This window comes from Aplidium turbinatum, chromosome 9 (genome assembly GCF_918807975.1).
Source record: "Aplidium turbinatum chromosome 9, kaAplTurb1.1, whole genome shotgun sequence".
In the NCBI taxonomy this organism is placed as follows: Eukaryota; Metazoa; Chordata; class Ascidiacea; order Aplousobranchia; family Polyclinidae; genus Aplidium; species Aplidium turbinatum.
The window spans coordinates 7,261,904-7,289,225 of NC_137480.1; the positions used below are offsets into that span (position 1 = coordinate 7,261,904).

The 27,322-nt window shown below is 37.4% G+C and overlaps 1 protein-coding gene across 1 annotated transcript; it reads right to left on the bottom strand.

The window, feature by feature from the left end:
• Nucleotides 1–298: 298 nt before the first annotated feature.
• Nucleotides 299–26,653, bottom strand: LOC145776635 (uncharacterized). The gene is made up of 17 exons (XM_082587866.1): nucleotides 26,570–26,653; nucleotides 24,714–24,896; nucleotides 24,199–24,356; nucleotides 23,601–23,769; nucleotides 17,455–17,871; nucleotides 16,388–16,539; nucleotides 15,753–15,900; nucleotides 14,834–14,941; nucleotides 14,427–14,603; nucleotides 12,258–12,431; nucleotides 7,850–8,034; nucleotides 7,232–7,458; nucleotides 6,707–6,920; nucleotides 6,136–6,274; nucleotides 4,835–5,009; nucleotides 3,455–3,648; nucleotides 299–779 (listed from the first exon to the last, which is right to left on the bottom strand). The coding sequence occupies exons 1-17, from the start codon at nucleotides 26,634–26,636 to the stop codon at nucleotides 715–717; spliced, it is 2,952 nt and encodes a 983-aa protein (XP_082443992.1). The 5' UTR covers nucleotides 26,637–26,653; the 3' UTR covers nucleotides 299–714.
• Between the last annotated feature and the right edge of the window lie 669 nt (nucleotides 26,654–27,322).

A 27,322-nucleotide genomic window follows, 5' to 3' on the forward strand; every position in this document is an offset into this window, starting at 1 on the left:
TAGACTCAAAGCAGTCAGTGCAAGTACAAGAAATTGCTGTAACAACACGCCCCTTGTGACAACACGCCCCGGTTTACTTTATCTTAATTTGGAGGCATGGGTATATTATTGATACAGGGATCAAATTATCCTCTCAACAACCAACAGATTAGCCGCATTTACTTTTTCTTCTTGCACTGTTAAACTTTCAATGGATCTTAAACCTGAACTTGCTGTCAATTATGCTTGACTTTTCATAGCTTGGACTTGTTACATTCTGTATACAGTAGAGTAGTAGACTGCAGGAAGCACATTTATTCCCACGGTAATTTTATTGATGGCTAGTTAATGACTGTAACAGGAATACGGATTGGAGAATACGTGGAAGGTAAAAGTTACCAATGCTATGAGCATAAAGCAAAATTGTGAATGGCAAAGAATAAAACTGAACAGACCAGAACACGTGATAAAGAAAATTTCTTTGCAAGAGTATCCTACAGTTGCAAAACTGAATGAGAAAAAAAAAATCCAAAAACGAAAAATATGATTACATGAAACTTATCCGAAATTGAGGTCTCTTTTAGTAAGCTGAGGGTGAAGCTTCAAAAAGAAGTCATACGTTAATGAATTTGAGATAGCCTACAACTGGAAAAGAGACTTTTCCCGACAAACATTAAACATCTCGGTGTACAGAGAAAAGAAGTGCTGCCGTATGTTCTCGAAAGTTCATTGTCGTCATCCTCTCCGTCGTTTTTTAGACTTTCGTTTTGGTCTGGTTTTCATGGCTTGGAACTTCAGACCTGGAAACACACAAAATATTAATGTTTATTTAATGTTTGGCAACATCTAACTTCACTTCAAGTATGAAACCTGTTTTCATGTTTTGTTTAATCAGCGGAAATTAAAAGAATCGTGAAAAAAGTTTTATTTAAAACAGTAGGCTGAAACAGCAATTTCAAACAAGTAAACCGTGGATTCTCGAATGTTCCTGATGAGTTTTTTTTATAGTCGCGCTAGCCTAAATGCGTAGATTTATAAAAAAAAAAAAACAGCTAAAACTCGTATGGTTAAAAGTAATAGGCTAATGCCAAATTTATTTTCATAAGGTCATCTCAGTAAAGTATTTTAATCTATGCAATCAACTGTTGATGTCATTTTTTCCAATAATATGAAAAAACATAATGTTCGGAAGTCCAATTTAAACTTGATCTGTTTGAGTATGATTTGTAGGTTTGATTGGTTGATTGAATCTTTATCCTCGGACTGACAAAGCTTCTTGCAGAGCTTAATCTTGGCAGTTTCGCAGTTTGGCAGATTCAAAGCCTCTACAGTCTTGTAAACTGTAGAGGCTTTGAATCACTGACTCAGGCCCGATCACCGAGATTGACAGAGTGAAGTTTTCGATTGTTTAAGTGTTGTTGCCGAGGAATTATTCCATCCATTAGTTGCTGCTGAATGGAGAGCAGTCCTTAACGTGCGTTGCTCAAGCGCACACCCCGAGAGTCGAATCAGCGTAGCTTGATCTTGAAGCTTCTTCATTCCAGAAGTCACGCACTAAAATACTGAGCTATCGGGGCGGGCGTTATTTCTATGACCTTACCGTCAGTGATGTACGCGCATACAAAACATTTTGACGCCGTCAGCGTTAATGCAAACGTTCGAAAAAACATACGCCGTATGCGTCAACGCAACTTGTAAAAAAAGTTGGCGACGTCAGCGTCAGCGCATACACTAGCGTAAACTAATTTTGTTTGCTAGGTGCCAAATATTCACACGGTACAAACCACTCGAAACAAACAAGTTTTATTTTGAATTTCCACGAAGAAACACAAGCATCTGAAAGTGTTCATCTGACATTGTGCTGTGTTTTGGTTCCAATATGTCTTTGCCCATTGAAAACATTCTATCAACTGCAGCGCTGGAAGGTATTGGCGTGTTGTAGCAAAAAAAAGGCATTAAAAAGTATGCGTTGACGCTATGCGCTAAAAAACCGCGAAAACTTTACGGCGTAGCCTCAAGCGCAAACTATCCAAAAAAATGTGGCCGCAAGCGTTAGCGTAAACAAAAAGTCTACGCCGCAAGTATGCCGCGTATACGTACATCTCTGCTTACCGTATTGCCTAGCTATTTCAAGCTACAGCTTTCAATGAAACGCAGCGGCGTTGACAGGGGGGTCTAGGTGGTACTTTTGGACCCGGGCCCGGAATATTTAAAGGGCTCAAATTAAAAAAATTCTCCACGACTTCAAACATTATCAAGATCTTAATATATAATCAGATATAAAGGAATTGCCATCAGAGGTTAAAACAGCCGCTTCAGCAGTCAGATGGTAAGGTACCGGGCCCCCTTCTGGGTACCGGGCCCACTTCAGCTTTCTGGTGGTAAAATAGCCACTTTTATTACCAAACAGCAAAATGAGAATTTAGTCTAGTATAGTGATTTCTCTAACTACGAATATTACCGGAAACACGAATTTTAAAGTAAACAGGCTAATATTTGTTCAAACTCAAAAACTGAAATGGCACAGGTAAGAAGATTACTATCCCTATTTCTGCACTAAAAATTAGACCAAAACCGCTTTTCTGATTGCAGCAATCAGCAAATGTTTGACCTAGACCCAAACACCTTTCTGAAATCAAATTAAAAACTTTCTAACTGTCTGCAGTTCTGTAAATTCTCTTCTGGTGAGCCTAGAATGACCAGTGAAACATCAATGGAATCGGGAAGTAATACTCTAGCGCCATGTGACAAATAAAAGTTCAAAAAAGCAACCGCTAGACAGAGTAAGTTTTGCGATTAAAGAAATTTTAAGATTGCGCAAGATTTGTTAAATGACCATGCTTAAACAACATCAATAAAAGTTTGTACATAACCTTTAGGCCTATATTCATAACTTTGTCGATAAAGGAAGCCCAAAAATAAACTGGTATCGGGCCTGAGAAATTCTGTCAACGGCCCTGATGAAACTCCTCCATTTTATTTCGATGCTTACACGATTTCGGTGGGATGGCGCAGCGGATAAGGAGCTCGCTTTCCAATCATGCAATCCTGGTTCGACTCCCGGCTTAAGCTGGTTGTTGAAAAACACCGCTCACCTCTACCCAGGGTGTAACAAATTGGGTGGGCGTAGTTGCTGAAGGAAAGGCGGCTGAGAGAAAGGAACTGGCCACCCTACTCTCGTTAATGCCGAAGGCTTAGTCTAATGAGAACCTTATCTTCTCGTTCCCCGAGGCTTGAATCAATGATGGGACTCACCTTTACACGATTTCAGATTGGAAACACAACTGAACGTTGTGATTGAAAGCTTCACGAACAGTGAAGATACTCTTTGATCTTTTGTAAGAACATCTGTACACCTATTGTGTGTTATATTGTGCGTCATCCTGTATTTCAAAACCACCCTTTATTATAATTATAGAAATTAAGATTTGAAGTGTTAGAAAAGGTTAAAAAATTCCAATTAACAGAATCTTACCGGCAACTGCAGACTGGTATCCCGCATTGTAATCAACCGCGACTTCCGATTGCGCATAATTCTGCCTAGAGTCCTCAAAGTTTCCGTCTGCATCAGGTCCGCCAACCAGAGCCCCGTACAGAATGTAATGATTCGGTCTGGGGTCAAAGTAAGATATTGCCCTGTTGCATATAGCGGGCGGAGGAGGGCATGAACTAGAAAAACAATTTGAAAATAATGATGGTGTACTGTATAACGATGACGGTGGGATTGGGCAGTGGATAAAGCGATTGGTTTCAAGTCATATGACCCCGGTTCGATTCTTGGCTCAAAACTCCTGTTGCAAAACGCTGTTCACCTCTACCCAAACGCTGTTCACCTCGATGTAAGAAATTGGGTGGGCATAATTGCTGAAGCAAACGCAGCCAAGAAAATGCAATGGCCACTCTTCTCTCATTCTTCTCATTTCCCGGTGCTTGGATTCAAGTTTGGGCATCATCTGTTTACTGGATAACTAACTAATACACACACAAGGCATCTTGTAAGGATGTCAGCCAGGTATCGTTGCAAGTTATTGCTACATAGTCAAAAAACTTTCAACGCCACCCGTACAATTTTTCCCCTGTAGTAAAAATTAGTTAAATGTCCAACAAACGTCGACCTTCATAACATGGTCAGGGGCGCCGGAAGCGGAGGGGGGCAGGGGAGGATGCCCCTGTGCGCTCAATTTTTTTGTGGATGGTGGGGTAATGGTGCCCTTTTAAGGTCATGTAAGCTACTGCACAATTTGATTTATTATAGTTTTTGCTATTCGCTTTTAGACTAATTAACTTATAATCTTTCATTTTTGCCTCAAAATAATGTTCACGACACAAAATTCTGTATCACAGTAGGTTACATCATTATAACACAGCATGATGCCCTTGTTCTTTTTATACCGGATACTTGTATCATTACCGGATAATGAGCTGATAGATGAGCATTATCGCTATATCTTATGTTAAAACTTAAAAAAATGCCTTTCAGCAACAAAAGTGCCCTTTTTTCATAATCCTGCCTCCCAGTCAAAAATCGTTCCGGCGCCCCTGAAAATGGTCGTATGTTGGTTTGATAGTTCTTATTATTATAAATAAATAAATTTACAAAATTGGCATCAGTTCTATAATCTATAATAGCTAATATCCAATGTTTATTCAAACTACTTCAAGATTGAGCTTGGCGTGGGATGGAAGATTGGTCAATGGTCAATGGTCATTGTCTACTTTTAATGAATCCATAGTAAGTGATGTCAAAGAAAATCTGAACATTTACATTTTTGGTTTCACTTTGAGAAGGTATAATCACGATAGGTTATGCCTCTCAAAATGCAAAAATTTGCCAGATAGCCTACACAGTACACACCTTGCTCTGTGGTGTGGTCGAGCTGTATAGTTACTTCCCACGCCAACTACGTAACTACGGCCGGCGTCGCCAACAAGCAAATGGATCTGTTGCTTCGCAAATGCTAAGTAGTGTTCTCTGTTAGGCAAGGGAGGTTCCAAGTTGCTTGCCATCAGAGCAATCATGGCTGCGTTTGCTGGAAGAACGAAACAAATAATATTTTTTGTGTTATCACATATTTCATGGTTTAATCTTATTTAATATTACATTATTATTTTGAGAATAACAAGCAAAAAGTTGTCATTAGTTATTTATTATTATAAATATTCATAACTATAATATTACTTTAGAATCACATCGACTACAATGCAATAAAAAAGTAGATAATTGCTTTATTTTTCTTCAAATTTAACCAAACAATGCTTAAGCATGCAAAAAAAACTAAAACTATTTTGAAGCCTCAATTTTTTCTGGCTTACAATTAGTTCTAGTTTACATGCATGCTCAAAATGTTTTTCTTTCTAGACCTTATACATTGACCTTTAAATATAAAAACTACTTCTGAAAAAGAATATTGTAAATAACTTAGCCAGGCACCTAACTCAGAACTGTTGGTAATGTGACTGAGAAACCTTCTTTTTTGAGAGCATAATCCTAGAGGTTGCGCATACTTGTAGAGGCTTTGAACCACTGACGGAGGCCGGTCACCGAGATTGGCAAAGAATACTTTCCGCTTGTTGTTGAAGTTTTGTTGTTAGTGAATGATTCCATGCAATACATGCCGCTGAATGAAGAGCTGTCCTTGTTTGATTTTTTTTTTAAGATTGCTTTTTATCAGCTCAGTGGCCGAATGGTTTGTACCTTCGGATGAGATGCTGGTAGGCCTAGATTCGATTCCAGGTCCGGTCAAATGACAGACTTTATAAACGGTACCAGTAATGGCATGTACTGGTCAAACCATGACTCATAATACTAAGGTGGGGAGGCTGTCCTTGCTAGTGACGAGTCAGAAAACAAATCCATTTCATACGGAAAAACGTAAACCTGCAAGGTGCAGTAGAGTTCATTTTGAACTCTGAGCGTTGCGCAAAGAAAAAAAACTGTCCTTGAAATACGTTGCTCAAGCGCACACCCCGAGAATCGAACCAATGTCGCTTGATTTTGGACGTTTTCTTGTTCATAAGCGCAGTTTTTGCTTGTGCTGACGTTGTAAATACAATTACTAAAACGGTTTTCAATCTGGGAAAGTTTCTTACCATTACAACTTGACATTGCGTTTGCGAGGTTAGTTTCAGCAGTTTGCTACTTTAACTTCTTTGTACCTGCATAACGATTAGACGCGTGCCGCCGAATCCATATCATTCCTTGTGGAGTCCTTTTTGTGAGTCTTATTACTTTGTTCATAAAGCGTTGCACCCCAGCCCGGTATGTTCCCTCCCCTGTGAGATTGGCCAACAACACCTAGACAAAAAACCAAGAATATCACAAACATATTTGAATATTAATACTTTCATATAACTATGATTAGTGACTGAGTAGAAGTATAGAACAGAGCTTTCTTTCACAGTTTGAACATTCAAGTATTAATTGTTTGAAAGTGTACGTCACTACAACGCCCAGGCCTACTACAGTGATTCATAATGCACAGAATAATAAACACCATTATTATAATAGTAATGATAAACAGTAATATAAATATTAATACTTTCTTATCAGAAGTCACAAATGATTGTTTGTTTTGTTTAAATAAAGACATTAACAAATGAATTATTTAAATTACAGTACGTTGAACACCATTTCCGTTAATCGCTCTGCTTGCAAAAGTAAACTCCATTGAATTGAAGCAGTTTAGGTTAGAAAAATAAATGCGAGTATCTACAAAGCTTTTTTTACCTGTGCTCCGATCATTTTTCTATCCCAAGAGTACTCTCCCTCTGTTAAATAAGGTCCCCCAATCTGGGCGTATAATCGTTGGGCGTCATTTAAGTATTTGCTTTCTTTAGTTGCTTTATAAAGCCAACATCCCGCCCATATCATCTCGTCCGAATCTCCACTCCAGGATCGATAATACTCCATCACTTGAGGGACAGATTCGTGGTAATCGCCCCTAAACAGTTGGCTTAGAAATTGTTAAGGGGAATGCGGTGAAATATTTTTTTAAAGAAAATTTACACGATAACACTTTTGCTTAAATTTCTTGGTAGTGTTTGTCACAAAGAGTTAAGGAGAAAGGACAGAGCCATCATTATCTGTAAAGTTACACTAACAGAATGTCAAAGACTGCTTTAAATGGACTTGCAAAGTAAACTATTTGAAATTGCATACCGAAGCATAGGCTACGGTATATTAGAAAATCCATTGCTGAACTATTATTAGCCAAGGTCTCACACCAAAGTGTACTTCTGGCTTCCATTTTACCTGTATTTCTTTGCAAATTCATACAATTGCCTGGCATGAGCTAGGGCATTGGAAGCAATTTGGCGATGAGAGTTTTTAAGAAAAATTGACGCTGAGGCTAAAGCTGCCGCGGTTTCAGCAGCCACTTCTGACCCAGGGTTTTCTTTTGTAATTTTGTAAACTGGACGCGGCAAATTCCAGTCTTCGGGTCTTCCCCAGTTGTTGTGATCTGCTTTAATGTCTCCAACCTACGATATATAAACAATTTGTAGAATTCGTTATCCTGATCGAAAGATTGAAAAAGCTCGTCATGTTTTTAACATCTTCTTGTAACCAAGATTACGGTCTTTCGAAAGATTTAAAGTTAAAAAAATTAACTCAATAAGTTTATCGAGCCAATAAATTAAAAAACAGGTACTTTGTACATTATCGTGTGTGTCCGACTACAAAAACGTGTTTCAACAGCTACATACACCAAATCATCCCATAATCAAACCTAAGAAAAAAGTGTGCAGCAACCAAGTGTAAGCTACCAGGCTACATCAGAGACAAATTTTGAAAAATAATAATTGTATTGAGCAAAAGCGGATCGTTTTTCTAACTTTTTTGTATTTACGATCCTACAAGCAACACACTCACCAAAGCAACGAGTTCGTATGGAGCAGTATGGGCTTTGATTAACCACTCTACTGGCCATTTGAAGGAACCAGTGAATCGTGTAAGAATCCCAGCATCTCTGTATGCAGATCTAAACTCGATTCCACCCCAGGCTAAAGTAGTCACAGCGGCAGCGGTCGGAAATGTAAACTTCACATGGTCCCCAGCTGATGGGAATATACCATCGTTGTATTTTAAAGTAAACACTTTTAGCAAAACACTAATTTACAAAAAAATGTTAAAGTTTATTTTGTGTTGAAAACTTATTAGCTTAAAATTTGATCAACAGGCAAAAAAGCAATATTATAGTACTTCGAAACTGATGTTTGAAACCCATCATCAATTGGTAGATAGCCTACAAAAATACTTCATTCTGTGAACTGGACAACGCTTACAAAGTTTGACGAAATGACGAAAGTGAACTTAAATTTGGCTAAAATTACTTTGACGAAAGCGAACTTAAATTTGGCTAAAACAAGAGCAGAGAAGATTCGTGCAGACTGTTCATCTGAAGACACAATTTAAGATACACATATCACTTGTGATAAGTGGCGTAAAACGGCAGGTTATGAGTGACGCCAAATCTCTTCTCGTGTCTTCACATGTTGCCATCATTTTCGTAGCTACTTTTTTCCATGCACAAGCTACATTTGCGTTGCGTCAAGAGAAAAATTTCCACATTTTTGTAAGTCACAGTCGTGACTTAAGATACGATTGACGAAACGTAAAGTTTCTTGAAATGGGAGAATTTCAGGAAAAATTGTGTTACTGTGAGTCTGTGACATGTATCCAAATGAAGCTTAGCCATGCATTGGAAATAAATCTAGATGAAAACTAAAGCAATTTAATGAAATAGATTACATTAGATGAGAAAACATGTGCTTTCGTAGGTGGTGCAGCTATATTTAACCTGTAATCCAGTTGAAAAATGTTTATGGCTTTGTTGATTTTGTCAACTATAAGGAAACATATTTTCGAGAGAGAGTTTGCGTTCTTGAATCAAACACAGGCAAGACATAACAATACAACATGCATATGGTTGGGCATTATAGCAATATATTTTACATATTTACAAATAGTTTTAACAGTTGAACGTTTTCGGCTTGACTTAAGCCCTCATCAGGAATCTGAAAATATTTGTAAAAATGCAATAAATTGCAACTTCTTGAAGGTAACCAGCTAACTGACTAAGTAAGAAATACGCAGCGATTAAAAGCAATAGCGTGGAAAAAAACCGACGGAAAAAAACAAATTACATTAGGAAAAGGCAACTACGTAACTGCAAAAGAATTTGCACCACAAGGTACGTGATACATTTAGTAGCCTAAGTGTTGAGGAGAATGGACGCGCCTCCCGAAAATAATAGTTTATTTAAATTTGGGTTGTAGCGTTTGATTAACAGCGCTTCTTAGATTTTTGTGTCAAATTGGGATTTGCCTTTGCTTAAAAATTTTAAATGAGTCAGTAGAGAATTTTCGATCTGTGCAACATGAGCACTCCATGATAAGGTCTTTGATGGCGCTTTTCTTTAACTCCTTAAAGTTCAAATGCTCCCGTACTCTCGTGGTCAGACAAACGGATGTTCGTCAATGCCGAATCACACGGACATGTAAAACTGTATACGACATTTGAGCAGAGTGACGAAGGCGCCTGGGACTTTAATTGAAAATACGAACTCATTTTGAATGTTTTGTAAATAGGAAAAATGTTCACATCAAATTTATTTTTCATAAACTGTCTGATTTTACAAGCAAACGTTTTAGATTCTTTTCCCACAAACAGAATGGACAAGCAATGCTTCATGTTTGCCTCATTTTCAGCCTTTTCTTTTTGGTTGAAATTCGCGCAAATCATTTTAGCACGAGCTAACAGGCACGTGATTAAACCAGATTACCATTTCGATGGGCATATACGCATCAAAATTCAAAAATAAACTAGTATGGGTTGGTTGCGCCAAACCCAGGGATGGAGGAACCATTTTAAAAGTAGGTGGGCCCAAAGGCGTAGCAGTCAAAGTTAATCAAACTTCTGGGGGGCTTCGCCCCCCTGACCTCCCATAACATTGCTGCATTCCTAATACTTCAAATCGCTTATACATTGTGTTTTCATGATTGCCTTTTATGCCAACCAGCGAAAAATTTCCATTTTTGGGTCCGATTTGGCCAAATAAATTACAAAATTGTTAAATTGCTCTATAGCGCTGTACAAAATATGGCGATGTACACACAAATAAAAAGGCAATATACACACACAGTTATAATACCAACCTGGGAGAAATAATCTGCAGCATTACACAGTAGGCCGACGTGCATGCACTGCATAGTATGTAATGATATCATTGTTTTAACCTTGGAGAACAATTAGATTGATTTATAGATCACCACACGCAACCACACCCACACGTGCTTCCCATCAACAGTGGGCTCAACAGAAAAGTTTGAAGATTAGATTTCATCATTGAGCTATCAAAGATAACACAGCAAACAAAAAATTTTTTTTTAAAGGCACGGCATGTGAGAGTCATTGTAGGGTATTTCGAGGCCCCTGATTTCGAAAATGCACTTTTTTTTTGAATTGGCTCTAGTTTTTAAGATTGCCTACAGCAAAAACATTTTTTTTTGCTATTTTGAGCCCCTATAGATTTAACATCGTGTCGTTTATTACATAGACAAAACTGAAAGTAATCCTAGGCACATTTCTGAGTTGTATAAACGCCATTTGAAATCAATCACCTTAATATATTTGTTGACATCAACAATATCAGACTTACTAACTAAGCTACTAAGTACAAATAAAATACATACATTGTTTTTCTTAACAAACTAGACGAATAAGCAAAACAAAGCCATCGATGAACAAACGCAACTCTTTATTATGGTAGACTTACTATAGGCCTACTGAGCAACACCCATCAAGGTACGAAGGCCATTTATACCGTAGGCCTATCAATAAAGTAGCTGCTTAAAATTTTATCCTTGTTAAGGAAGAATGTAATCTTGGTTCGAAATTCAATTCCTGGTAGTTTCGAAAATTCGAAAAAACTAAGTGCATTTTTGGAATCAGGGCCCTGAAATAGGTCTACTCTGAAATGACTCTCACCTTTTGTGTCAAAATTGTTTTGTTGGCCTGTGTAATCAAACTAGTGTGTATCAAATGAGTGAAGTGCTTTTTTTTGGAAATCCTTCTCTAATTTGCTGTTTTCACTACCTTTTCAAAAAAATTTGGCTTTCAAAAGTGGGTGGGCCAGGCCCACCCAGAAAATAAAGTAGGTGGGCCCAGACCCACGAGGCCCACGTGGTTCCTCCATCCCTGGCCAAACCCAAGTATCAAATCCAATGGCATTAATTTTAATTTCTACGTCCAAAACTGGCAAGGTTTCACGTGCTTTATCAATTCAATATAAAACAGTTATTGTGATTCCATCATCAGTTGAAATGTTTCCAAAGCAACTTTGGCAAATCGTTGACGCTTTTGATACATGTTCATTTTAAATCATGTTTTTGATGCATTAACTTAAGTTATCATTAGCAAGTTGAAATGTAACTATATATCCAATGGAAAAACTTCAATGAACCATTAGCAAAATTGCAAAAGCATGATAGGATAATGACTCTTAATGAGACTTAAAGGGGTACTAAAGAAAAAACCTGACTTGGCAATTTTCCACGTTCTTTGTGTTTAACTTGCTACCATAAAACGATTTTCCATAAAATTTTGCCCCATTGCGGTCTCATCAGCATTCCGCGCGTACTTTTGTCAGAGCTTTCAAAACCAGAATGGGCCTGAGCAGCGAAGCGTGCGACTGTACAGTCTACGTAATAAAAGACGAGCAATCAGCTAATCACGCAACAGTTGTTACTGCCGGCGATTTAACTGTAGGCTATGTATGTATGTACATCAAAACATCAGATTTCAACGTCAAAACATCAGACAGTTTGCTCAAAACCTCAGATCTGATGTTAAAACATCAGATGTTGTAACGTGGCTTTTGTTATTGTTGTCTTTTACGACGTATTCTCGAGCTGTGTTTGCACTTTTTGGTCATTTTGAAAAAAAATGAAAATAAATGAAATATTGGACTTTGGGCCTTGCCAGCGCCATTGAAAACAATTTTATTTCGGTAATTTTTTTTTAAATGTATTCTTGAATGTTCAGTTTACGCATTTTAATGTTTGATTCCCGTTTGAAAATTTTATTTAGTATGCCTTTAAGCCCAATAGTGTTATCGAGCGAAAAATCAAGCTGCTTTTATAAAGTGTATTTCAAAAGTGTAGGCTACTTTTGAAGCAGATGCTATCGTAAATGCAAGCCAGCACACAGCTCACTATCAAGTCTGATCGAACAACATTTAATTTTTATAACGCTGAGTAAACAACCAGAAGAGACTCACCATCAAACCAGCCGCGACTGAGATCCACTCCAATTGAACATCCATCTTTCAACATCGAGCCGCCTCTCCAAGGAACACGCTTGTACCTTCCTCGTGGTAGTGATCCCGACCTTTGGGCTTCGTAGAAGAGGATTGACTTCACCAGCAGTTCATTGTAGTCGTACTTGGTACCATCTGCATAAAAACAATTAATCTTGGACGTGTGTTATACTTGTAGCCATTGTCTGCATCCTGTCTCGAAATTTAATTGTTGTGGTGCCATGCTTTTAAAAACAATTTCACTTGTTTAATTAAAACAACTATTAAAAAATCTACCGCACTCCACGTCTGTTTTTGGCTACAATACTTAGAGTATGGCTGAGAACTGTTTTTTCAATGACCTAGTTTGAGTCGCAACTTATGCAACGTCGACCCAATTGGGTAACCATAAAAAGGTAGTTTCAGAGCTATCTTTCCAAACCGCTTATAGTCGGCCATCTTGTTATGATTGATGTAGCCCTGAGCCAAATTGGAACGTAGCTCTTCAAATGTGAAAGGTGACGAAACCTTTCTTTCTTTTAGATAACCAGCTCAGTGTCGGAATTGTCAATGTCCCCCTCCCCCCTGGGTTGTGCTGCTAGCAGGTCTGGGCTCGACAGTAGGGTCAAGGGTGCCTCAAACCTCTCATGATTTTTAAAATTTTAGGAGTTTCTTCAGGCAGCATAATACAAGCGCTCTACTTCATGAAAACAATTATGTGAAAAGTTTTTAAATACTGTATTGATTGACATCTATCTATCATATCCACATCACTGTTGAAAAATGCCAAAAAGCAGAAAAATAAGCATATTTATAAACAAAAGTCAATAATAGCCTATCAACTTTTACTTGTTAACGGCTGAAATCCTGACAAAAACTGCAATATTTCATAGCAAAGAAAATTACGGTATTGCCTTTCTGGAACCAGATGATTTTGTAATTTCTTGACTATTTCTTGCCCTAAATGTTGAAGAAAAACTTGAAATTCATCCCAGACCATCTTGTTACCGAGCAATATAGTAACGCTATAGCCTACTTTTTATGCTGTTTTATGCCTAATAGACAATATTCGCTATGCTGATGACACTGTGCTCATAGCGACATCCCCGGAAGGTTTACAAACACTAATTAACAAAACTTCAGACATCAGTGCAAAATATGGAATTGAAATTAATGACAAAAAAACAAAATGCATGACTATCTCCAAACATAGTCCTGAACCCCACTTTGTACTTCACCAGGGAGGCAACACAATTGAACAAGTGTCTTCTTTCAACTATCTTGGTTCTCTCTTAACAGCGGACGCACGATGTAAGAAAGAGATACGAAGAAGAATAGGCCTAGCTAAAGACGCTTTTAATAGACTACGACCTATTCTATTGGATCGCAAGCTTTCTATTCTTCTGAAGGTGCGGCTTCTCAAAGTGTTAGTGTGGTCTGTTCTCCAGTATGGTTGTGAAACATGGACCTTCAACACAGAAACTAGGCGTAACATTGAAGCAGCTGAAATGTGGTTTTACAGAAGAATGCTCAGGATTTCATATACTGATCACATCACAAATGCAGAAGTTTTAAACCAGGTACATCAAGATAAAGAACTATTGAACAACATAACTCAAAGGCAACTCAAATTTCTCGGTCACATTATCAGAAAAGAAGATTTCGAAAATCTCTGTCTAAGCGGCCGCCTTCTCGGGAAACGTGCTCGTGGCAGACAAAGAACAACATTTATATCCAATTTCAATACATCAATCAGCCAACCAAGAACACTTTGGGACACTGCGCGACAAAGGGAACACTGGAAAAATTTACGAACTGAGCATCTAGTTCATCAAAGGCCGCATCGGCTATGATACTGTTGATGGATGATGCCTAATAGAATATTATGCTGACTCAAATTTTTGAGCAAGTGAAAGTTTTACACGTAAGTTTTTCACTATGCCAATGCAATGAGGTAGGAAATTTGAACTCTGATTTGAATTCAGCAGTCAAGTGTTCCGATAAATCAGTTTTCAAACTTTATAATGCAAGAACGAAACGAAGTTGTTTATCTTTGTTTTTGACTCTTTTGTTAATGCGTAATTTTCTTTCTTTGAATTACTTTTTTCCAATTGTTGTAAAATTTGCATAGATGTGTGCCATAGACCTTACCTCTCGATCTCCTCCATCGGGGGCGTGATTGCCCAGTGTTTCCGGACCTGATACCCATTGGGGCGGAAGGGTCGCATCTGGAGGAAGAGCTTTGAGAAGGTCTAGGTCGAAGAGGCGATGTTGAGGTTGTAGGTAACGTCGCCATTGGAGTCGAAACGGTTGTTGTCGTGACAATGACTGAAAAAATACCAACTGTGAAACAAGACGTTTCCTTGACAATGATAAAGATACGTTTGCCTGCGCAGCTAGGTAGCAATAATGCACATAAAATATAACAAAAAATAAAATGAAATGTTCTCACAAATCTAAATGACACATTTAACTTGCACAAAACCAACATTACAATGTCGATTGCATAAATGTTTTTGTGACAACAAAAACAGAACCATGCAACTTTCATAACGCACTTATGCTTGTTAAAACGTTAGCTGGAGGGGCAGGCTCAATAACTCCATCTACCGGAAGTCTTATTGGATCTCCAGTTTCAAAGTACCTTGAGCAGAGGTAGACATCAGCTGTAAAATGCAAGTAAATATTACTTGATTTTTCTACTTGAAACAATCTGTGCTACTATACTGTAAATTATCTTATGCAGTCAATAAAAATTGTTAGTAATCATACCCAGAAATCAAATCAACTGTTTTTTACATTCATTCAACGTCTGCAGCTGATTTGATTTGATGTCTTGGTAGTTTTATGAATAAAAACAGAAAATATATAGTTATTTTGGAATTCGGGTATCAAAAGTGAATTTTAAAATACCAGCTGCGTACAACTTACGTACTAGTGATGGCCGAGACGTTTTGAAACATTTTATGTATATATCGTATTGCTGTATATATTGTATATTATCGTGTTATGAAGATTTTTAGTTTGATGTTACATACTTTGCAGACTTGTTGAGAACAAAACAGACAGCCCATTACATTTCTATTAGGCACGTGCAAGAAATGCCTGTTATTGATAGGCCTATGAGACATTATTGTCACTACAGTGTCATATTGTGCCGATTTTCTCCTATTTAGTGACACGCAGTTCCTCTTAGCTGAAGATCGAGTTCATGTAAGTTACAATGTGTTTCAATTTTGTTCGATCGGTTGCAAGAGTTGTGTACCGTCAAGTATCAAGGTTGCACGCACTAAGCGATACATCTTTAAAGCTCTTCAAGCAGTAGGCTTACACTCTTCGTCGACGTTTTTATATCTTAAATTTGTTTCGTGCACAGCTCTCGTATGCATGTAGTGAACTTAAAGTCAGTGTTCTGTTGTCATAAAAACTCTCATAATAATAAAATACAAAAGGCTAATCTACGATATTTGTACGCACCGAGCGGATTGACAGCAGCATGTTCTTTCAGCTCTGCTATGAAATTAATGTCTAGAACTCCTGGATGTAATACGAAGTCGTGACTCTTTGGTCTCAGCTTCCATAAACAACCATCACTTTCATTGCCGGCAACCACTGTCCTCCACACCTGTAAAGAAAGTAAAGTACTGTACACTGTCACACTAAAACTTTAATGACTATTAACAATGTATCCCACGCCCTTGTGTTACTTTTTGATGAGCAGCTATAGGTGTTGTGCATATTGCTTTCCTGCCTTCGAATTTTGGCATTAAGGATATCGTCGTTTTGAACTTGTGCTGTCGTGCTTATGTTCAGAAACAAAGTAAAGCTCTCATTGCCTCAAAGGAAGTCATTTTTCCCTGGCTGTACTTGTTGGCGTTGCATAAGCAACAAACAAAATTATAACAAAACTAAGATTAACAATAAAAACAAGTAATAAAATTATAAGCAATGAAATAATAAACAAAATAATGGGTAAGGTTATCAGAAGGATTTCTTGTTGAAGCAGTTGGTTGGTTGGTTTTGAATCTTTATCCTTGTAGGTTCGCATAGCCTACTTGTAGAGTAGAGGTTAAAAAGTGATGGTTAAGGTTAAAGAGTGATGAAATTATTACCGCTAATTCATTCAAGGGGCGTGCAAAGACAACCACAGCTATCCAGTCTTCAGTTGTGGTTGTTGTTCTCACAATAACACTCCCGCTAAAATAAGCTTGATTTCTATCGATCCATCCGTTCTGAGTTCTGAAGCTCGTGTTTCCACGCTGCACTAAAACAAGCCGCAATTTAAAGAAACAAAAGCCTTAGTGTCTTTTATTTAATACAGTATGGCGTATTGTACAAAGTTTACATTAAACTTCAGTAGCCTATTAGGCTAGCCACTAGCCAGTAGGCAATGACAGTCAAACGTTGACAGAGAAGTCCATGGAGTGCATTTGTACCCCAGCGCGAGACAATTCTATGGGGCCTGAAACTACTCAAGCAAGCCGGTAAAATTAAAGGAAGCACCGAATATTTTTTGCTCTAAAGAATCTTCATATAATTTTGAGACAAGCCTGTTTTTAAAGGTAGTGGTAAACTAAACGAACAACTTCTTTAAGAGGCGGGAGCATATTACAACCGGCTAAATTTCCATTTTTGGTTTTCTCATGCTGAGTTGAACAAAAGATGACTCAATGCTTTGTTGGAATTCAAAAGGAAACAAGATAAAAAATTTTGAACAAAAATGAAACCAGGACAAAGAATTGAAGGAAATATTTCAAAATGTTGACATAATTTTACAATATTTTTGTTTCAAACATCACTAAAAGCATGCCACCAATTTAATATTGTTATTCTGCTGAGGAAAAACTGAACGTTAAGAAAAGTGTTACTGCAGACTTGGAAAGCTTAGCACGGTACGATGTTGCCGTCAATTGATATATTGGCGTGTTGGGAGTGGCTATTGTTGAAAAAAAAACCGTAGCCTACTGTATGACACAACTCAACCGTAATAGGGGACATTGGTAGTTTTGTGATATCACAGAAGCTGATGTCTTTCAACCTCTGCTCTGAGATTGCGATGTCACAAGGAATTATAAGTAAAACAAACATCCACGAACTATGATGCAACAGAGCGATTAAACATGCCAAAACACAAAATCAGTTAGGTTCGGTAACTTCCATGAAGCTTCAATAAACTTACGTTTACACCCCATTCCATCTATTGAAGTTAGGTAGGGCTGCATCAGTTTGAACTCAGTAGAATTTGCAGTTGTCGTTATTTCAACAGGAAGACTGGTTTCCGTAGTTCTCGGTGAATTTGTGGGTCCATTGTCTGTCGAAGTTTTGTTTAAACTTTTGACGGCTTCATTTGGTTGAGATGTTGTTGGCGATGCAGTGGATGTTGAAGTAAGTGATAAAGATGTTTCTTCTGTTGCAGTTTGTGTGGTCGTTATCTCTTTCGTGGTAGATGGCACCAGCAATTCCGAAGTTGTAGAGGTTGACCTTCCAGCTAACGTGGAGGCAGCAAAAAGTGGTAAAACATTCATTGCTTGCATCCCGGATGTAGGGTTGTAACATGTGACGTCGGTTATCCTCCGATCATACATTCCAATATAACCTGTTCCAAAGAAATGTATGTTCAGAAAGAGGAATGTTTAGTTTTGGTTTAAATACAAAATTAAAATGTAATCTTTCGTAGGCCTATACAATAAAATAGCTCTGGCAGAAAAGACAGTTTTTATCTGGGAATGAAGTCAATCGTAGGCTACTGACTAAACGTCAAAATATAGCTGGTTATCATTTTTAGCATGTTCGGATTATGGAATTAATTATGATATGTAAATTTTTAAACGCTCCGACACGCGCTTTTAATTATCATCATTATGATTCTTCTTTGTTTTGGGAGTTGGATACAATGCGCTATTGTTCGCGATGAAGAGCTTTTCGTACTGCACTTTCATAATTTAAGTTTGTTCATTTAGAGATGTTGATATTGATAGACGCATAATAATTCCGAAGCCAGGTCCAAGAGTGAAATAAAACTAGAACTACACTTTCGCAGATTTTTAATAACTTCATTTTTAGCGCAATATTACGATATGAACCAGTAGCGCACCCAGAAAAAAAGTTAGAGGGGGGGGCTAATTCAGAAATGTCGGCCGAGTGATTTACGACAACAGTGACAATAGGCCAATGCCCATCCCTTTGATTAATATTTAAAGGCACTCACGGCCCACAACCCATAGGTGGACCTCACAACGCTCGATGAACACACAATCCATTGGCTGCTGCGCCTGGATGTAACAACGTGATCTGTGGCGGCCTCAAACACAAGAAGAAGAAGAAGCATCCTCATCCCTACGTCCACTCTCGCAATCTTCTATAGGTCTCGACTTTTTTGTCATGTATGACAAAATAAAATTAGCTTTCTGTTTGCCAACACAAATAAGTGCAAAAACCACAACTAGCGCGAAAACAGTTTGAAACAAAACACTAATTTTGTAAACAGTAAATTTGATGTGGACTTTTTTTCTACTTACAAAACATTCAAAATTAGTTCGAATTTTCAACTAAAGTTTGGTTTTGGTTTTTGAATTTTTATTCTCGGACTGACAAAGGCTTGATAGGTTATTTCTGGTAGTTTCGCATACTTGTAGAGACTCTTGACTAAGGGCCGGTTACCGAGATTGGCAGAGTGACGTTGTCCGATTGTTGAAGTGTTGTTGCTGGGGAATTATTTCATTTATTAGAGTTAGAAGCTGCTGAATGGAGAGTAGTCCTGAAATGCGTTGCTCACGCGCACACCCCGAGAGCCGAACCAGCGCCGCGTGACCAGCGTCTGAGCCGTGATCCCAGACGCCTTCGTCTCTCTGCTCAAATGTCGTATACCAGTTTTACATGTCCGTGTGATTCGGCATTGACGTACGGTAAGCTACATTGGAATGTCCATCAGACATTTGACCACGAGAGTACAGAGCATCTGAACTTTAGGGAGTTAAAAAAAAGAGCCATCAAAGACCATATCATGGAGTGTTCTTTTTGCACAGATCGAAAATTCTCTGCTGACTCATTTAAAATTTTACGCAAAGGCAAATCCCAATTTGATACCAAAATTCAGGAAGCAGTTAATCAAACGCTACAACCCAAATTTAATCAAACAATCATTTGCTGGAGGCGCGTCCATTTTTCTCAACATTTACTTGATGTATCACGTTCCCTGTGGTGCAAATTTTGTTGTAGTTATTTATGTAGTTGCCTTTTCCTAATGTAACTTTACCTTCACCAGCTAAGTGGCCGAGTGGTTTCGCTTTCGGCTCTGGCGCTGGTAGATCTGAGATCGATTCCAGGTCGGGTCAAACCGAAGACTTTAAAAACGGTACCGATTGTGTTCTATCCTGCAAATCGCAGTGAGAATGAGTCGGGTAATAATGTGATAACATCGTAAACCTGATATAAATTAAAAATGAGCCCTGTCGCTAAAAGACCTTAGCTGTTGTAGAGCGACAATAAATAAAACCATAACATTATTATTATTATTATTATTAACTTTACCTTCAAGAAGTTGAAACTTATTGCATTTTATGATTTTTATAAATATTTTCAGGTTCCTGATGAAGGCTTCGACTTAAAACTATTTGTAAATATGTAAAATATATTGTTATAATGCTCAGCCCTGTTGTATTGTTGTGTCTTATTCATAACTAACCTGGAAGCATAAGGTATAAATGGGAAACATACAAAAACTTCTTTTTTGGTGGCTGGTTTGGGGGGGGCTTGAGCGCCCTTAGCCCCATGCTGGGTGCGCTACAGATATGAACTTGGTACATATAGGCCTATTCCTTACGTTTATTGTTATAGCGATTCAATTAACTACTACTTTGTTAAAAAAGAGCACAATCAACAAGTCAACCATTCTTTCAAATCAACCATTCAAGTCAACCACAAGTGTTGGAGTCAATGACGCAGTGATTGTAACTGCATAGTAATCAATCCACTTTCACTTCGAAGTAGCGTTATCTACGTGGGGACGTAATTTTCTAGAAACATTTGCAGGAGTCTAGTTTGTTTGATATTGAGTATATATTCCTTCAAGGCAGTGTTTCCCAACCCTTTCGAGCCGTTACCCAAATAAATTTAGCGATTATGGAATACTGTATTAAACTCAACATTTCATTTTATAAAAGAAAAAAACAAAACAATACAGGATATCGTTTTATGCATTACTTTTCAGTAAGTTTTTAAAATCATTCAATGCAAGAAAAAACTAAACGAAAAACTTCTTTAAGAAGCTAGAGCATTCTGCGTATCGGTTGCCACTGCATCTTTTGGGCCAATGCTGTAATCCTTGGCTCTGTAACACTCAGTGCAATACGTGCATCGCTTTGCATGTTTAGTTTACTCCTCTTTTTCGTTTTCAAACCCAACACAGTAGCAAATCTCTTCTCACACAAGTAAGTAGTCAAGAATTATGTCAAAATGTTCAATGCTATAAATTGTTAGCGCGGTTGTGGTGCCGCGCTACCCCTGAAGAATCGCATTCTACCCTTTGGGGTTAATTTACCTCTTGGTTGGGAACCACAGCTTTAGGAGGACATGTCTTCTTGTCCTTTCTGAAAATAACTGCTAGTCAGTATAAGCGCCGAATGGTAGGCTAGCTACCCAAACTTGTGCAATCCTGTGCAGGGCCTCCGAGAGAAATCATGACTGGTCGGGAAACAATACAAAAAGTGGGCCCTAAAAAAACATTTTTCAGCAAAAATACAAGTGACGAATTTGTATCATGCCTCGCATCATGTGTCTTAAGTGGAACTTGGCTACTTTCCTCATCGCCTCATCGTGAAATTGAATTCCTTTAAAGTTTCGATTTTAAACAGCGTATATATTTATATGAAAAAACTGCTTTCAATCTGAAAATCAACAAAAATCACTCGACTACACTTAGAGCAAAATTGCCATTGTTGCTCAATATTTTCTCTTGAAAGAATTGCAGTGAAGTTATATGATGTTCACATGCACACCTCATACATGGTGCCTTTGGCCATGGCCGTTGGGAGGATAATTTAGGTCCCGTACCAAAACGATTCTGGCCCCAAATAAAGACACTTCCAAGAAAAATGCACCATATTCAAAGAATGCATTAGTTTGTGCAAACTCTCTGGTGTTTGGGCAGTGTGGGCGTATTTGCTGATGAATTCTTGTCTGTTTGTTGTGTGGAATCCTGGAAGAATCGCTTTTGGGTCGGCGATAACGTCTCCTCCTTTAACAAGTTTGCGTCACTGCATCTGCGTTGGCTTCAGTCAGGTTGTGAATCGAAATTGTTATAGGTGGTAATTTTAGTATAACTTACCGTAGATAGAGGAATAGGGATTGTAGATCATAGGGATGCGAAACTTCATCCACTTTTGGCTTATCCGCAACACTAGAAGGGTTACGTTTTTTTCTAATTTACAAAATATTTTACTTTTTTTGGGTTATATAAGAAGATTTAAGTTGGTTTTAAAGTAATTTAAGGTTTTTAGTTGAAAGCAAGCCTGCAGTAAAGCGTAAAAAAATGTCAAATTGGCAATTAACCCTTCTAATGTTGAAGGAACAACGGAGTTGCGCGTCCCGTAATGTACCGTCCCTAACAGAGGAAGAATTGGAAACACACAGACACAGTGTGGGCAAAGAAAATACCTCAAAAAGCATTCAATCCATTTTGAACCTTTTGCAATGCAACGTTACGGATCACAGCATCAAATAATAAAGATTTTGAAAGGTCTAATTTGATGCACAACATGCATAAACTGTTCACTCGGTTTTAAGTCGTGGTGGAGCGTAAACAAATCTTACAAATTTCTGTGTGCTAAAACCGCGTTTTCAACCTGCAACCGCTGGAGGTACTGGTTTACGTAACAAATTTTCAGAGCAACAAAAATATTTGGAAAAGTGTTTCGAAAGTTGCAATCAATGATTTCCTTGAGCAGATATCATGAGCCTGAGGTGATGCGTTGCGGTTTGCAGTTCAAGTTTGCTGGGTAGCTTTCTTTTAAAAGTAGCCTACAAACTTATCCAAAATGTCATTGTTGTACAACTTGTTTAAATTTGCTTCACATGCTTGCAACTACACATCAGATATAGGCCTACAATGATATTTCCATAGGACTTCAAACCTATCGATATTTTTGAGATTGTTGATACATTTGTGAATAAACTACCAACAGCTAGCGAATCCTTTGCAACATAGCGTGCAGTAGAATAAATTTCGTTTGTAAGATTGACCTGGTGAAGCGGAGTTGTTGTAGCGTTCCGTCCCCAGAAAAATAAAATCTTTTTTTTTTAATTCATAGTTCCCATAACAACTTAAGCTTGCGAGTAGTCAACTCTTTCCAGCTTTCTGTAACTTCAATTACATCCTCCTTTAACTTCATTAAATCCATCAGCTTATTGTCCATTCGTCGTCGTCGTGTGGGCCTCCTCTGGGGCCGAAAAAACATTGCACAGTTCTTTATCGCTGCATAAATAGGTTAGTAGAGTGAATCTCGCTTAGACCTGTGATCTACATAATGCAGAGAAGCACAGGTTTGAAACTGCTCAGGTAGGCTGCTTGGAAATGGGATAACTTTCTTTAAAATTTCCTATCTGGCTTGGCTGCAATTGAAGATGACATAAGCTTATAGTCGATTAATTAGACTACTCAAAACTGATATAATATTTGGACAACACTGCACACCATGAAGTCCAACTCTAGTGCATTTAAGCAATGACATCCTTAAGCAGAAAATAGGCAAGAAGGGTTTACTTCCTTCAATCTTGCTTGGACACTTTTCCAAATATGTTGGATCCATTATCATATGCCAGGCAAACGCAGTTTTTCATGTCAAGGTACAGTTGGTCAAGCAAACATAATACACGCTTAGCCAAAGCAGCACTAGTTTTCAAGTTAGAACAAGATAAAACGTTCAGTGATGCAGAGATCAGCAGGCTTAACAGCAACAGATTTCACGTGTTGAAGCAGCATAACACAGCCGGACTCAAAAGGAGAATGGTTTGTTCTTGATAAGAAACATCTAAAGTAGCATCTACAATGATCGAAAAGTACTTGTAACTACGCATTTCATTCAAACATTTGTTTATTTTTAAGTTGATAAATTTTTTATTTTAGTAGTAAAAATGGGCCCCCCTCAAAAGTGACAAAACGAAAAACTACTCGTTTTTCCTTTACAATGTTATGCTAGGGGGGAAGGTAGCCCGACTTCCCCCCCCTCTCGGAGCCACTGATCCTGTGCATAATTCAACTTAAATAACAATCTTTTGCACAATTAAACAGACAAAGTAGCCTATGACAAACTTTTTAAAAGAACTTACCTCTTGTAGGTGCTTCCCCTTTGATTCCATTTACAACAAAAAGTGTACGCAAATTCAAAGATGCTCTTTGTGTCGAATTAAAATCATATTGTGGGCTGCTCAAGGTGAAACTATCATGATTTGAACTAACTGAGGTTGGCTCTGAAGACCAGCTCGAAAGCTGAGCTCTCTAAAAACATAATAAATTATGGTCGTCCCCTTCCTTGGATCAGCCACTGTGCTACAAAGTAGTGATGTTTCAACTAAGTAAATATTTAAAAATCTTTGACGTCTCTCCTTTTCAATCCACCTATATGCTATAAGCTACACATCTAGCCTTTGCCAAGTATTTCAAAAACAGAATTACATTGCGATAAATTCGCTATGTCAATAAGGGTTGGCAAGCTCTGTTTATCTTTTGTGTTGCTGTAAATGCTAAAGTGTTGCTTAATTTCGTAGAGTTATGGTTCAACAAAGCAGTCTTTTTACCAGAATTGTATCTCACTGTTGGAATAAAAAATACAATGCCTAATTAAAAGATATAGGCTATCGCTTGTTATAATCATGCTTTCAAGAATTAAAAAAAATAGTTTATTAAAAGGATACAATTATAACTTACCCGTCCTAAACTTTTGTCAAATTTTAAGATAATTGACCACCCTTCAACTAAAACAGGTGGAACATATTTGAATTCTATCAAACCGGCAAACCCTCCAGACCACTTGTCTACAATGGTAACTTTTCCGTGTTCGTTATCTGGGTTTTCGCACTCTTCCACTGAAACCATACTAAAGATAACAACTAGCCTATAGTATGAAATAGTAACACACGAAGTAGGTAGATTTAGGTCACTTATTTCCTTGGTAAACTTTGATACCTATTTCAAATTAGAAAACACACAAAATAGAAAATTTTTCAATATTTTTATCCTTTTTTTAAAGCTTTAGCATAGGCTGTATGTGTGCAAATAACCAGCATCTGAATTTTTGTCCAACCCGAAATTTTTACGGCTCTCACACCTGCAGAATTCTTCTATTATATTCTCATATCATATTCTCAAAGAGCCGTAACGTAATCAAGAAAAACAGATGTCTTTGCATATATTGGCTAAATCATAAAATTAATTTATTATACCATCACAAGATGGATTGGTTCCTTCCCACACGCAGAAGATTGTATAGCAAGTGCATGTTCTGGTAGTCTGCTCTTGACGAAACCCATACTTGCATCTCACAGTACATCTCGATCCTTTCAAGCTTCCTTTAGTACATCTGCTGATTATCCCGTTAGGAGGAAGCGTAAGAAGACTGCATGAGCCTGAAATGAAATAAGCGTATGATTACAGCAGATACGATGTAAAACAAAATATTCTGCCAAATTTTTTTGTGAGTTATACAGTGTTTCACTATCTATTCTTTAGGCTGCTGCAAATAGATTGCAGCCTAAAACCTATAGGCCTAATTGATAACAATAATAATCACATTTCGAATGATCTTGAAGTATTTAAAGGCCAATTTTTTTGATATTTATAGGCAGCTTCGCTTGACATAGGCCTAATGCAAACATTTTCCAGACTTAAAAAATCTTTAGCATTTCGAAAACAATAGTCAAGGAACACGTCTAATTATCAACGGAATTTAATGAATAATCAAGAGTGGAAAATTAAGCTATTTCCGAAGCGTTCTTTCTTGATTACAGAGATTCACTTATAGCCAACACTAGCCTATAGAATACCACAAAGCCTAGTTTGTTTGTTTTGTTGAGATAATCATCATTTTTGAGTTCTATCTTCACTAAAAGGTTAACTGTCAATTAATATCACAAATCTCGATCCTGGTTTGACTCTAATTGCCTAAGCTAGTTATTGAAAAATACAATATCTAAACCTTTTTGAAGTTTTTAATTTAGTCCTACAAGGAAGCGTGCTAAATCCAAACCTCTTTTCTATTTACATGGATAAATTATCTCAAAGCTCGAACAAGTTAAAAGCTGGATTTTACTTTGGCAATGTTTATATAAATCATATAACGTTTGAAAAGGGCGTTTGTTGTTTATTTTCCTCCTAGATTGCATGGTCTCCAAGATCTTGTAAACTGCTGCACGATTCTGCCTCCAATCATGACATTGCTTTGTAAGAAATCTTTTGATTTGTTATTTTGTCCTCAACATTTTTACAATCTCTCGGGACCCAGGTCTTGCTTGGCTCGGTGAAAATTCTTTTTGTGAGTCGGTTAAATGCAATGTTTATTTACCACGTACGGTAGGTGTATAACTGTTTATATGCATAAATCTTTGTCTGATGAACAGGATGTTTCACTGCAAGTGCGCTCACTTTACTTCATACAAATAAATTAAAGTCACGATTTCACTAATTTAATGTTTAATGGTTGTTTAAGAATTTATTGTTTCGCTCATATTGCACAACGTTTTATGTCTCGCATTTGTTGCAAAGGTGTCGCCTTTGTTGAATTACTTGTTTTCGAGTAGCTTACAATGATTCAATCAGGATTTTGGATATAATTTGCCATGTTATGTAAAATCATTATTTTGTTACTTTCTAAAAAATTTGAATATCAGTATGAAGGCGTAAATTAATAAAATCGTATTTTATTAAGTTGAATACAACACAATCACTTAGTTAGGCTATAGTCTAGAATCTTCAGTACTATGTAGGCTAAACACTTCTTAAAAACAAAAATTCATGTAGGCTATGAATAATAGTATTTATTTATTTATTTGTATCAGGCAAGGTTGTCCATATTAAAACCAAAACACAAAAAACATATTGAAAAACCCCTGTAACTTTACCCAATAACTTTCCCTTTAGGGTTACAAATCCTAAATAAATACTAACTTCTTCTATATTTTCTACCACAAGAGTCATAGCTCAATAAAATGATGAAGGCTACGTATGAAAAAAAATTTTTTACTCAAAGGGGTGTCAAAGTAGTCCTAATTTATGTAGCTTACTACGATAGAATTGTACTTACTAATTTGGCCGTACGAATAAGCCAAAACGCCAAGAAGCAACAAAACTAAGGCTTCCTTCCTTTTCATTGTAAAGCTAATTTTGAAATCGATTTAAGCAGATACTGTAGCGTATATTAATTTTTTCTATCTTGAAAAAATCTAAAGCTGATACATCAGAAACTTTGCTACGAACTTGGATGCTGAAAAACCAGATATCGATGAGAAGATGGCCCGGGGCAATTTTAAATGGCATCCAATAATGTTATGGCAAACCGATTGGAAATGACATCACGTTGATGATGCGTCAGTTCAAAAACGTTGTTGTAAAACAGTGGGATTACTACCTGCAATAATAATCTATGTATATTGCTTCTTTGCATTGCCTTCAATTACTCCTTAAACAACCAGCATGTCGATGACTACGTTGGTAAGGTAGAAGTCCTTGCCCTCATTGAAACTCGCAGTGGTTGGAGCGTATGTCCTTGCTACAATAGACTTGGATTTGACACCACTTCGCCACTCCTAGCCGAGCAGGATAGCCTATGTGACTGATTGTCTGCGGAATGTTGCCGCAATGAACATAAAATATAAGTAGCCTTTGGCCTAAGCTTATTATTAGTGTGAATATGATTATTATTAATGTGAATACAGATAGGCTGAACACAACCTACAATTAAAAGCTAACATGAAATCTAATATTTGGGTTCCTTTATGTAACATCACTACCATTTTGACTCTATCAATTTTGAAGTTATATCTAGTAGGCTATAACT